Source organism: Gallus gallus, chromosome 23 (assembly GCF_016699485.2).
Source record: "Gallus gallus isolate bGalGal1 chromosome 23, bGalGal1.mat.broiler.GRCg7b, whole genome shotgun sequence".
Taxonomy (NCBI): domain Eukaryota; kingdom Metazoa; phylum Chordata; class Aves; order Galliformes; family Phasianidae; genus Gallus; species Gallus gallus.
The window spans coordinates 4,719,048-4,732,288 of record NC_052554.1 but is presented as its reverse complement, the minus strand read 5'-3'; the positions used below and the strand labels follow the sequence as shown (position 1 = coordinate 4,732,288).

The 13,241-nt window shown below is 39.5% G+C and overlaps 1 protein-coding gene across 3 annotated transcripts in view; it reads left to right on the top strand.

The window, feature by feature from the left end:
• The window catches only part of ZMYM4 (zinc finger MYM-type containing 4), a 35,034-nt gene that overhangs the window by 11,160 nt on the left and 10,633 nt on the right, over nt 1–13,241 (top strand). For all 3 annotated transcript variants that reach the window (XM_046903578.1, XM_015297804.4, XM_417783.8), the window contains 13 exons: nt 584–754; nt 3,602–3,680; nt 4,133–4,385; nt 6,190–6,364; nt 6,479–6,691; nt 7,424–7,574; nt 8,099–8,214; nt 8,336–8,608; nt 9,083–9,233; nt 9,489–9,661; nt 10,026–10,176; nt 11,586–11,726; nt 12,023–12,060. In XM_046903578.1, the coding sequence (XP_046759534.1) occupies nt 584–754; nt 3,602–3,680; nt 4,133–4,385; nt 6,190–6,364; nt 6,479–6,691; nt 7,424–7,574; nt 8,099–8,214; nt 8,336–8,608; nt 9,083–9,233; nt 9,489–9,661; nt 10,026–10,176; nt 11,586–11,726; nt 12,023–12,060 (2,085 nt within the window). The remainder of the gene's footprint in view (nt 1–583; nt 755–3,601; nt 3,681–4,132; nt 4,386–6,189; nt 6,365–6,478; nt 6,692–7,423; nt 7,575–8,098; nt 8,215–8,335; nt 8,609–9,082; nt 9,234–9,488; nt 9,662–10,025; nt 10,177–11,585; nt 11,727–12,022; nt 12,061–13,241) is intronic.

Sequence of the window (13,241 nt, the reverse complement as noted above, 5' to 3'; positions counted from 1 at the left end):
CTTTCAAACACTTTTGCAAGTGCAGCAATATACTGGAATAATTCAAAATACTTATGTTATATTTGAGTGTAAATTTGAGTATCAAGAAAACTGATCTTCTGACTCATAGACGTCTTTGCTACTTAAACAATCTGCATATAATTTTGTAAAATTTTGCTGACCCTCTCTTTGAATTGAGGATTCTTTTGATAGCCACTTTCATGTCCAGCATGGTCTGACTTTGACGGGTGAGTTGATTCCAGACCTGGACGCATCCATCTGACCTGTTGCCTTTTTTCCAAATGAAACAGGGAACAGCTCTATCAACAGGAGACACTGCCCAACCAACCAAGTGCCCTTACTGACAACCATCTTAGAGAGCTGGGTGACTTCTGCTTTGTCCAGAGGAGTGAAAAGGATTGGGGGTGGGATAACAGAGGGTGCTGCAGGGAGGTAGAGGCAGCAGCTGCTGCCCTTCGTTTCTCCCACCGTCCAGTGGCAGGACCCATTTCTCTTGGTCTACAACAGAAACTCCCCTTGGCATCAGCCCAACTCCTCTTGGCAGATGCAGGAGGGTGAATTCTTTTTCATATTATTGTTTCAGGAGTCTAGCTACCTATTTTCTAGTAAGGAATCTATTGGACAAGAGCTGGGGAATTCCTTTGCACCAAATATTAGAATTAAGGAGGAGCCTTTGGATGACGAATATGATAAAGCTATGGCCCCACAGCAGGGACTATTAGACAAAATTAAAGATGAACCTGATAATTCTGAGGTAAGTTTCCCATTGCATTTCTCATTTTGGTCTGACAACTGACCGCATAAGCTGGACATAAGTTCAGCATTTTATTTGGTTTGTTGACCGAAATTTAACTTGAAGAACGTAGTTTAGTAGAAGGATTTCTCCCTCTTATTCTGCCATGAAACCCAAACCCCCAACTTTTTGATATCATGTTTCCATGTCGCTGAGTTTTCATGCTTTTCAGCTAGAGACAAAGCAAACTGCTGTAAAACTTGCATTATTAAATCTGTGGCAATATAGGCACTTCATCTCTACTAGATCTCACTAGAAAAGAAGTCATGTCTCATTGAGTATTTTGTGAATTGTCACAGTTAGAGCTGCGTAGTTTAAGCAGTGCTGTTCCTGCTACTTCCCTCTTTAAGGTTGGTGTTTTGAGCACAGTGCTTCTTTGTTTTATTTTTATAAACATTTATACTTAGAGGTCTTACCTTACAAAAAATATTTGAATACAGACAGCTCAGTGAAGTCAAGTGGCTTTGTCCTTCGAGGCTGACATCTTGTATGATGGTATAGGTAAGAGTTCAATAATTGCAAAATGGAGAAAGTCAGAACTATTGGATTGCCAGGGTTGCTGAGCTCTCACCTGTCTGTTTGCCACTGGCTTGCAATGTTATTCCAAGGAGATGATCCATGTTGCAATTCTTGTCTCTTGAGTGCTGATATTTGGGTTGTGTGCCAAACTTTACACACATTAAAGGTGCTCAAAACTTCCCAAGGCGACTCATCCCACTTCCAGTAGTTTCGGTGTTCTAGTTCAGGCATTAGTTTTTCTAGTCTCATTCTGTATACTTTTGCTATTCCTCATCTTATTTCTAGCCCGTCTTTCCAGCATTTTTCCTTCTCTTCCCATGATACTGTTGGGTAAATAAAATAAAGAAGTTCACTGAGTGTTTGAAACTCTTTAAATTTCACTGCCCTTCTGATTTGTTCTGTTCTTGGAGATTCATATCTAACCATGTGTAGATTAGTTAAATCTGTTTCCTCTTTTGTCATCCCCAAATGTCACCTGCTGTATGGATTTGTGGGATGTAATGCAAGATGCTTGTGGTTATCAAAGGTTATATTAATGAGGAAATTTGAAGACCTGAACAATTTGAAGTATCTTATTGATAAAATATTAATTCCTGGGGTAAAATTCTGTAATGATCAATGTTGCCTGATACTGGAAAAGTGTGAGAACTGATGATGGTTCATTTTGGTTTGCTTTAAATCAAAAGTAATGTGTTTTACATCTTTCTTTCCTGTGCATTCTAAAAGAGAAGAGTATTCCTTGCTGTAATTGGTAGTTGGAGCTGGAAGTTCACTGCTTCCAACAGTTACACTGCCATGAAACTGTGCTTCATCTTGCAGAGCTGATATTGGGATTTGCTTCAATCTCCATTACCAGTATTGATTTAAAATGCTGAAAAATACACATTCCGGTAAAGAACTAGTTTTTAAATTGTAATATTAAAATAAAAGCAACCACGGTACTTTAAAACCCATCATCATGGCGTGCTCATACACAGCTTAAAACCTCCCTTCCTTGCAATGTGAGTGCTTGTCTGCTCGTTCAGGTGGGGAGATAACACTGCTGGGTGCTCTCCAGGGAAGCCTGTTGAGAAATAGCTTGGTTGTCCTTGTGCAGAAAGTTGTGATTTTGCCACGGGAGCGTTAACTTACTCTGTGTGCATGGCAGGCTGTGATTTTTTGGAGGTGGATTAAGCTGAGGGAGCAGTTTGCTGCTGCTGAAAAGTGAGAGCTTATTTTTGCCCAGTGATTTCGGATTGGCTTACCTTGCAGTCGGACAGCAACTGCTAATTTAGCTCAGTCATAATATGACATCATGGCCTCGCTATTCTCAAATGACTGTAAGTAGGTTAAATCTTATCATCCTTGTGGCTCCAAGAGATTATTCTTTTCAGCCTATTAAGATTCACATGTAGAGTGTTACAAGCTGCTTTACGGTTTGAATTTCTAGGAAAAGCATGGGCAAGAGGCATGGTGTCAAAGTCTGAATAGCTGCTGTGAGGTAAGCTAGTAATTTGTAGGATGTCAGCTATTCCACAAGCAACTGTCTGCAGGGATTTTCTCATCCTGTACAAAATGCAAGGTTATTCCCCGTCCACTGAAGTCAGTCGAAGTGTGGATTGCAATGGTCTGCCTGCTGCCAGCATCACACCACTGCTTTGTGAAGCTAAGCTGACTAAGAAAATCTAAAAGATTGCAATAAAAAGAGGGTTTTTTTTTTGATTCGTCATCCCTCAATCAGGTCCTGGTTCAGGATGGGGCAGAATGTGGTTGTCCCAGCTTAAGATTTCTTAATGTGCTGTCAAGCTTCACCTTGGATTCCTCCCAGGTCGTTCCCCTCAGAGTTCAGCACAGAGCACTTCTCACCAGCTAGGGCTTGGTTTCTGTTCTGTTATTGTCATCTATGAATTGGAAAATAGAGCTTGTTTCCAAGAGTAAGGGTAAGGACTGCAGAGCATTTCTGGTTGGAAAGTTTGTGTAAATGGAATGCGAGTATTTATCTTAACACGTTGATGCTGAATTCTAAGGTGCATTGGGATACAGGTGGGAAAGGGAAGACAGCAGGCATCACGCTTCTGAGTTCTGCGTGATGCTCTCAGTTCTACACTTTGCTATGAACCTCTGTGTCGACTCTTTGTGTGGTACTTGTATGGCAGCAGCTGTGAGCCTGGCCTTTGGGACAGGCTGAAGAGGTTCTTTCTTGCCTTCCCGGGCCTTAAGATTCAATACAGCATTATAAAAGAATGGAAATCATGCAACCTGTTATTACATGTGTGTATTTGTTCTCCTTTTCCTTTCCTTTTGTTTTAGGAGTACGGCCAACAGCCAAAAACTCAGGAAGGGGAGCTGAAAATCAGTGCTGTGTTTTCAGTCAGTGGCAGTCCTCTTGGTAAGGAACAGGCAAGACTTAACTTTATTTAAATCTATAAAATGCATCACCTCTGCAAATAGCCTTGCAGTTTATTCTGTGAAAATAAGTTATGTTTGCTATGTCTAACCCCAGTAGTAAAAACAAAAAAGAACTTGTTTTGTTTTAGAGGTGATGAAAATCACAGACTGAGAAACAATTGTATTTTTGAGGCAAGGGAGAACTGGATGTGAAAGCAGTGTTAAAAGTGCACTCTCATTCTTAAGAGCAGTTGAAACAATCTACTCTGCAGAAAACCAGCACAGGGCATGTATTACAGAGAGTTCCTCTGCTGTTTAGTTCTCCCTTAGACCCTGATGATCCCAATGAAGCCATAAGCTTTATGCTTGCCCCCTGAGCATAAGTAAATTATGTGTAATATGTATCCTAACAGCTACTCTGTTTTTTCTCTTTCTTTTTTTATTTTATTTTAGCTCCACAGCTGTCATCAGGTTTCCAGCCTGCTGTGGCATCCTCTGGCATGAGTAAAATGCTTCCTTCAGTTCCAGGCACAGCTGTTCGGGTTTCCTGTTCTGGCTGTAAAAAAATCCTCCAGAAGGGGCAGACCGCATACCAGAGGAAAGGCTCTACCCAGCTCTTCTGCTCCACACTGTGCCTCACTGGATACACCGTTCCAGCTTGTCGCCCACCAGCTTCCACCAAGAAAACCTGCTCAAGCTGCTCGAAGTAGGACAGCGTTTTAAATTGTTTGGGAATAATTGTTACTCAAGCAGATAATGAGAAGGTTTCAGTTTTCATCTTGTACAGCATGCTGTTCTGTAATGCCTACCTTACGCTTTCCTTCCTTCAGTGATGGCTGATGGTGTTATTTGTTAATTGGTCTGTCTGCTTTCAGTTCCATTTAGTTAATTGTGTTTTGCATACAGACACATCTAAAAGCCTCTGTTGTGAAGTGTACCTTTTGCATTTTTTCCATGTAAAGGAGCCACATGCTACCTGAGTTTGGAAAGGTACTCCACTTCTGTCCTGAAATGTCATTGCACTCTCCAAACAGCTAACAGACATTTGCAAAAAATATTTTAGGTATTCTTTCTTCCTGGTGAAAATAGGTTTACTGATGCCTTCTAATGAAGTAAAACACAGATAAATTAATGTTCTAGGCAAGATAGATCCTTAGATTCTATTAAAAAAAAGAAAAAGAAAAAACCCACTTTCCATTCTGTGAGCTTGGACTTACATAGGCTTGAGTTCTTCAAAATATGTTACTTCTGCTATTACATAATCATGTCAAACCTTTATAAGATGTACAGAAATTAAGCATATCAAGAATTGAGTGTTTCAAATAGTTGGGGCTTCAGTGTTCAATCAGTTGCTTTCTGCCTAAGCCTAGAGCCTGCTTCAAAAAAGTCTTTAGGATAGAAGATCTGCATTTTCCATGTCCTGCTGGAAACACCAGGGTGAATCTTCAGCTCTAAGAAACATTTCGATTCTTCATATTCTGTTTTAATTTGTATTATAATCTCCAAATTAGCAAAAGGACACATCTGTGGCCAGCTCTTTGAGCTGTCCTATTACTATTCAGGAGCTTGAAGCAAGTAAATAACTGCACAGACTGATTGTTCTGGAGTCTCTTTACAGAGAACAGTGATTCATAGGAGTTATTTGTAGTTATGAAAGTTACTTTGCAAAGTGAATGCTGCTTTGTTCATGCATCATTTCTTCAACAATAGATTTATTGCTTCCTGTTTTACAAGGTCAGCTGAACTTCAACTTGAGACTTCAGTTAATTATTCCTCTTTCTTGCTCTCTTGGTATGAAAAGACCTTGTAACAAAGTGTAACAGTCTTGGCTGTAATTTGTATTTATTAAGTTGGAAAGTGGTTTATATCTGAAAAGACAAGAAAGAAGGAGGCATCCCTCCATCCAAGAAAGGAATATAAAGATTTCTTCCCAAGTTATGGACTTACAGTCTTTGAAAGTGTTCTATGGATGACAGTTTCAAAAGAGAGACTTAAATAGTTTATTAAATCCAATGGCAGGGAGAACAGTAGACTGGAGATTAAAAGAGGAAAATTAATAGTCAGACCATTTGGGGCACAACTAAATGGGAATTGGAAATCCTCACCTTTTGTTTTTTCCCCTTTTTTTCCTTATCCCGCTATTATTGATATTTTCACTGTTAAAGGGAATTAATCCACATATCCTGCTTTTTACATTTTTTTAGTAAATACTGTGCAAAACCTTTTCCCAGCTCCATTTGAAAGGATTAATTCTACAACCTGATGTCTTTGTAGGCCACTCTTAAGACAAGGTACAAAATGTTTCACAGTGTATTTACTTGAGAATTGCACCCAACTGCTTTGCTAATAGGAAAAGGCAAATGAAGGCAGGTACTTAGATCAGCAAAAAGAAAATCTCCAAATGAAATAAATCCATCTTACAGAAAATGTGTAGTTTGCAAAAGTAGAAAGGAGAGTGAGTTGCCATGAAACCAATGTTTATTTCTTTGCTTGTTTTTCTTTTCCTGTAGAGAAATTCTAAATCCAAAGGATGTAATCACTGCCCAGTTTGACAATACAAATTCCAGTAAGGATTTCTGCAGCCAGTCATGTCTTTCTACGTATGAAATGAAAAGGAAACCTATTATTACTATTCACACTAACAGCATTTCAACCAAGTGCAGCATGTGCCAGAAGAATGCAGTGGTAATGGCAAACTTCTTTTCCATTTAAGTTTCCTTTAAGTCAGGGAACTTGCTATCTGAGAGATGAGCTTGCATTTTCTTTCTGTTCTTGTTAATGTCCTTTCTTCTCTTCCAGATCAGACATGAAGTGAATTACCAGAACGTCGTACACAAGCTCTGCAGTGATGCCTGCTTCTCCAAGTTCCGCTCTGCTAATAACTTAACCATGAACTGCTGTGAGAATTGTGGAGGTTACTGCTACAGTGGGTCTGGGCAGTGTCGCATGCTGCAGATAGAGGGACAGTCAAAAAAGTTCTGCAGTTCGACATGTGTGACACTGTACAAGCAGGTATATTTTGACACGGCGTTAAAAGAACATCTTTGGTACATCTTGGCTTATTAGCTGATGGTTTCTGTTGCTTTTGTGGTCTAAGATGCTTCCTTTGCCATTGCTGCTTAGTTTTTGCTAGAAATATTGCTCTGTTTCCCTTACCACTGGAAAGGCAAGCAGAGTATTCCAATGTGAGAGAAGACACAGTGGGACCATGCAGCAGCAGTGCACTGTGGTGCATTTGGGCCATCCTCTGAGGAGAGAACCATCATCTGACAAAGCACACAAACCTCATGAGCAAAGCCCTTTTGTCAGCCTTTGGGATTGCTCTGAGCATTCTCTGTGCTGTGACAGCAGTGGTGCAGTTTCTCACAAGCTGCTTGAGAATCCTTAGAAATCAAGAGCAGTTTAACTGCAGGGTATCTCACACTACAACACATCCTTCCTGACGCTGAAAAACAGATGATTTCTGAAATTAAGTCTTTCTAAACACGTTGTCTCAGGCATGCTCGACAGTCTTATGGTTGTGGGTACCTTAAATAACAGAAAAACATGAGAGAGCACTTCATTTTTGACCCATTTCAGCTGTGAAAATCATAGCATTTGAACTAAGTGGATAAAAGTGGTAATTAGTTGATCATTTTAATTGTCGTTTTTAATTTTTTAAGTATTGTAATTTTTATTTTAATGGTGTTGGGTTATGAAAAATGCTAAGCTTCAGGTGCATGACCAATTTTACTGTTTCCACAGAAGTCAGCTAAAATTACACCTTGTGCACTGTGTAAATCCTTGAGATCTTCAGCTGAGATGATAGAGAGCACAAATAACTCGGGAAAAACTGAACTGTTTTGCTCTGTTAACTGCTTGTCAGCATATAGAGTAAAAATGGTTACTTCATCAGGTAACTTTATTCCTTCATTCTGTTAAAAACATAATTTCCCATTGCTTATATCCAAACTTAACTAGTCTTGAAAGTTAAGGCTGATATTCTTTTCTGGGGAGTGGGGTGTAGAAAGTGGTGTTTGTTTGTTTTAAGGGAAGGTGCTGAGATGGGAACCTAAGGATTTTGTAACATAACTAAACCTAGCAGTGACAGTGTAGCCATTTCAGCTTTGTTTATAGAGATCTTAAAGATGATAAAGAACCTTAATGTATTTTCTGCTGGTGCAAGTGAAGGCCAAGGAGTGGGGGTGGGGAGGGTTCTAGGATCCTAGGGATACTGGGAGATTAATTAAAGGATCTGGCAAACAACGGGCACTGCAGCTGTAGTGTCTGCTTCTCAATCTGAACAAGCTTTGTCTTGTGCTTTAGTGTGTACTTTGTCTTGTCATTCAGAATCTCTGGTTTTCTTTGCGCAGTGCAAAACCATCTGCAGTGGGACTCAGTGTTGCATAAATCACTTTTTCTTCTCTGTTTCACTCTCAGGTGTTCAAGTTCAGTGCAACAGCTGTAAAACTTCAGCCAACCCTCAGTATCACTTGGCTATGTCAGATGGGAGCGTACGCAATTTCTGCAGCTACAACTGTGTGGTAGCTTTTCAGGTGTGATATCTGGGATTTCTTCTTAGCTCAATTAGTAGAATAATCAATCGGTGATATCAATATCTGGGGTGTCAGGTAAAATATACAACTGTAAAATAAGGCTTGTTTTGCTCTTCTGCAGAATTTGTTCAACAAACCTGCAGGAGTGAACTCCTCGGTCGTACCCCTGTCGCAAGGTCAAGTCATTGTAAGCATTCCCTCGGGGACAACGGTGTCAGCAGGTGGCACCACCTCCACTGCATCTCCCAGCTCCGGGAGCAGTTCAGCTGCAGCTGGTCTACAGAGGCTGGCTGCCCAGTCCCAGCAAGTCACTTTTGCCCGCAAGGTTGTAAAACTCTGGTGTCAGCACTGTAACAGATTATTTGCAACCAAACCAGAACTGCTTGACTTCAAGGTAATAAAGTCCAGCACTTCTCCAGCTTATCTTTCTCAATCAGAAAGCTCAGAAATTATAAGCTATATGCCCGTGGTCTGTTGGTATTGCTCTATTGTTTGCTGTGATCTGCTGTGAAGGAATTTGGAACCGATTTTATTATAATTTAATCATTATCAAAATTAATACTGAAAAACAGAAAACAGCAAATGAAAAACAAAAACCCCACACCCAAACCATTACTTGTCAAAATAAGCACATTCCTGATTCTTCATCCCAGAGATGATCTTTTTAATTCCTGGACAAAAAGCACATGGGTGAGGGCTTGTTGCAGAAAATTCTGCTGTCGTTGCTGAAAATCTATTTGGACTTGCTTGCTGGTGCTGTCTGTTGTTGATTTTTCAAGGGCATAAATATGCTGAGTTTTTACTAACTACTTAAATGTAGTAACTGGATGTGAAATATTGAAACCAAAACATTCTGACTGTGTTGCAGGGTAAAATGTTCCAGTTTTGTGGGAAGACCTGCTGTGATGAATATAAGAAGAGGAGGAGTGTAACAGCACTGTGTGAATATTGCAGAACTGAGAAGATCATCAAGGAGACAGTGCGAATCGCAGGCATAGATAAGCCATTCTGTAGTGAAGGTAAGGAAGAGCAAGGCTGTCTCTCAGAGAAATCAACTCAGAAGAACCTTGCCTTAAAATTATTTGTGATACTAAGGGAAGCCTAATCAACTAGGTTAGAAAAATGGATTTTAGGTTTAGAAACCTGGAACTTCATTCACATTTTAATTTTAATGCCATATTTCAACAAATGATTCCAGAACCAGAAATGCCAAACACACAACAGACTAATATTGAAGGATGCTTTTGTTGTTTTGCTGTTTTTTCTTCTCTTAGGTTGTAAATTGCTCTATAAACATGACTTGGCTAAGCGCTGGGGAAACCACTGTAAAATGTGCAGTTACTGTTTGCAGACTTCCCCCAAACTGGTCCAGAATCTCTTCGGGGGGAGAATGGAGGAATTCTGCTCAGAAGAGTGCATGTCTAAATTCACAGTTTTGTTTTACCAGGTAAATCATAATCTTATATTCTCTGAAATACAAAAATGTTAGCAGAACCTTTGAAAGTTAGGAGCTGTGTTAACTGCCTGTAGTCGACCTCTGTGTCCCTGAGTGTTATTACATATACATATGAGAGATGTCTAAATTCTTCTTAACTTCGGAGTGGCAGTTTCATACATAAAGAAAATTTAATATGGCTCTGGGGGGAAAAAAACCTGAGTGTTCTGCTGCTTTGTGCCACACTGTAAAATGATGCACTCTTAAAGGTTTATTTACACTGTATTTGCTGAGCACGTTGTGAAGAGGTTTGTATGTATACACGCTTTGTTGCTTTTAACACACGTGTTTAATTTCTCCCTCACTGTTTTCCCAGATGGCAAAGTGTGATGGTTGTAAGAGACAAGGTAAACTCAGCGAGTCCCTGAAATGGCAAGGAGAGGTGAAGCATTTTTGCAATCTGCTTTGTATTCTGATGTTCTGTAAGCAGCAACGTATTCCTGACCCTCCAGCCTCAAACAACACAGGTAAAACAGGATGTGACCAGCATTACCTCTTAATGTGTGTGATAATGATAGGAATGTTAATTTGGAAATTCAGTTTAGTGAAATCTCTAAGACCCTCTATGGGGGTGCTTGCCCATTGTAATTGAATGGGTTCAGTTTAAGATATGCCTTTTACTTAAGGCAGTTTCAAACTTCCATAGGTATGAAATGACGTTCATAAACCAAACCTATATTTTGATTTTAAATATTAAACATAAGCACTTACTTTTCATCTACTTTCCTAAAAAGGAAAGCCCATTTTAATAGGCTGAAATGTACTGATATCTACTGAAGACATGACAAATAGTTAGCTCCCTGTATTTGATAAGACAAAGGAGAATGTTAATGTTCGTTTAGCAAGAAAAGTCAAGTGGAGAAATGTTTAGATTCAATGGTTGTAAATATACATTTCGATGTATGCACTTAAAGTTGCTGGTTCTGTGTTGTCAGTAGGTCTTTGAAGACTTACATTTTCTGTGTCATGAGTATCAATTCTGAGATTAATGTATGTTGTAGCTGTTTTGTTGCTCATTATTTCAGCAGGTGGAATGGGGAGGAGGGTGGGAGTGAAGCCCACAGGAATAGGAACTGTGAGTTTCTGTAGGGAATGAAATGCAAAGGGAAGAAAGGAAGAAAGGCGCACAAAGACAGGAAGAGGAAGCGAAACAAAGGGCAGAAATAGCACTGATCCTAAAGAGGGGCATGTTCTCCCAGAGAGTGATGGTGACTGCAACAGTAAGGTACCCATTAAGCAATAAAGAATATTAACTGACAGTTTATAGTATGCATCAGCCCATACTATATTGAACTCTGTGCACATCTCCTGCTTACCTTGGTGGGGGTTGTTTTCTTTGACTACGAGTAACATATAAGTAACTCTATACCTTCAGGCCATAATTACAGTGTGTGATGTTCCTGATTTTAATCAGTATGTTTGGCTGTTAGTAAGGAAGTGGCTCAGAACAGTGTTTGTAATGAAATGCAATTATGATGCTTTCAAATAGTAAGAACCTAAAAGTTCCTCTGCAAGAGTCTCATAAAATTCACCTCATTCATTATATGTTAGGATCTTGAGGATGGTACTGAGCACAGTGGGGCATCTGCTCCTGTTGTCTCCTGAGTGCTGCTCTAAGACACGTACTATTAGAGACAGAAAACTGCTTTCATACTGTGATAAACTTCTGAAAAGTTTCAGTGAATTGAAAACAGCTGAAGTTTGCTTATGGATCCAGCTTCTATTTAAGCTGAAAACCTCCAGGTTGACACACTCTCCTCATAAAGCAGGCTTTTTCATCTGGAAATAAATCCGGAGGGTGGATGTTGTTTCAGAAATGCCACTGTGTCTATCATCGTATTGCTTATTTCTGTTTTCTTCTGTTCATTCCATCCAGCAAACCCTTCTACAGCACCAGCTTCCTCATCAGGCCCACCTTCTTTGAGGAAGGACTCAACCCCAGTCATAGCAAATGTGGTGTCCCTTGCGAGCACCCCTGCTGCCCAGCCTACGGTTAACTCCAACAATGTTTTACAGGGTAGGGGACTGTTGAAGATGATTTCTCTATTTTTAAATCTCTATTCCTGGACATTTGTATTTGTTCCGGAGTCTTTTCCACTGAGATCAACAGTTTCTTCATTGTGCTTCACATCATTGCTGAGGGTTGCTGTCTTGTCCTTCCTTTACCTAAGTATAAATAATGATGTATATCTGTTCAGTTGTAATGGGGAATGAGGTTTAAAGGGAATTCTTTTTCCCGACCTGGCAGAGTATGGGTTGTGGTCCTTGATAAGTGCACAGACTAACCCAGTATGTTGCTTTTTTTCTCCACAGGTGCAGTCCCTACCGTGACAGCAAAAATAATAGGAGATGTAAGTTTTACAAGAGACTATTTTTCTCACTTTCGTCCAGATTGTATCAATAACAAGTAAAGTATCCAATATTTAGCACCTTAATTTTATAACTATTTTCCTGGTTGTGATTGACTTTTAAAGTTCATCCAGCTTGCAGTTACACACCTTATCCATTTTTAAAAATGTATGCTACAAAAGTTTTCTTGTGTCTGTTAATGGATCGATTTGATGGCTTAGCAAGGCTTATCAAGCTGTGGCTCTTGGGACAGCAGTAGCTCTCAAGCACTTTGTGCATGGCTTCTATACTGAGGGCTAACTTTTGTCACCAGAGGTGGGATGTGATGTCAAAAGGGCTGCTGTGGGAAGAAGGAAACCAGCATGGGCTGCTGGGGCTGATGTTACCAAGCTCTTTCTTAGCTGCTCTTCCCCACTACTTTGTAGTGTGGTAGTGAAGCTATGGGGAACAGCTGTCACTTCTTACATGTGACTAACTCCTCAAGTTCCTGTTCTTGGGCTCTTTGAGGTATGTGGTATACATCTTGGAACTCTCTTAAAGCTAGGAGGATTTTATTATGTGGCTTGTTGTTTCTGGGAAATTGGCATCCTTCCTTTTATCTAAAGGGTAATTTATGGATTAGAGTATGATTTTTTCATAATGAAACAGATCGTGTTGTATGAATGCATGACTGAAAATTACTGCTGGCAGAACACAAAATTAGTACAAGCATAAAAAGTCAGTCTGTGTATAATTAGGAATTGATACTGCCAGCATTTGTGTTCAATTTTTATCTACTCCTTTTCAGTGATTTCATATTGATTTACTAAGGTTTTTTTGAGTGTATATATATCAGCTAGTATTTTTGTCATCAGAAGTATCTTAACATAAGTCCTTTTTTATCAGCAGCAGAATTTTAAGATCAGAAGTTTATAGACGTTATTTGACCAGATTTGGTCAGAAGTTTGTAGAGGTTATATACAAATATCCTCTAAGATCTGTTTTTTGCTTTGCACTGAAATAAATTGATGTGAAGTCCAGAAAACACCAAATGGATTACACCAAAAAACACCAAATAGAAAGCTATTTTATGGTAGCTTTTAAATTTAATTAACAAAGACAGTTTAAAATTGTTCAACATTTCATAGTAGAGGTCAAGTATTAATCTTACAATATCATACTGCAACCAGTACTGACTGTGCCC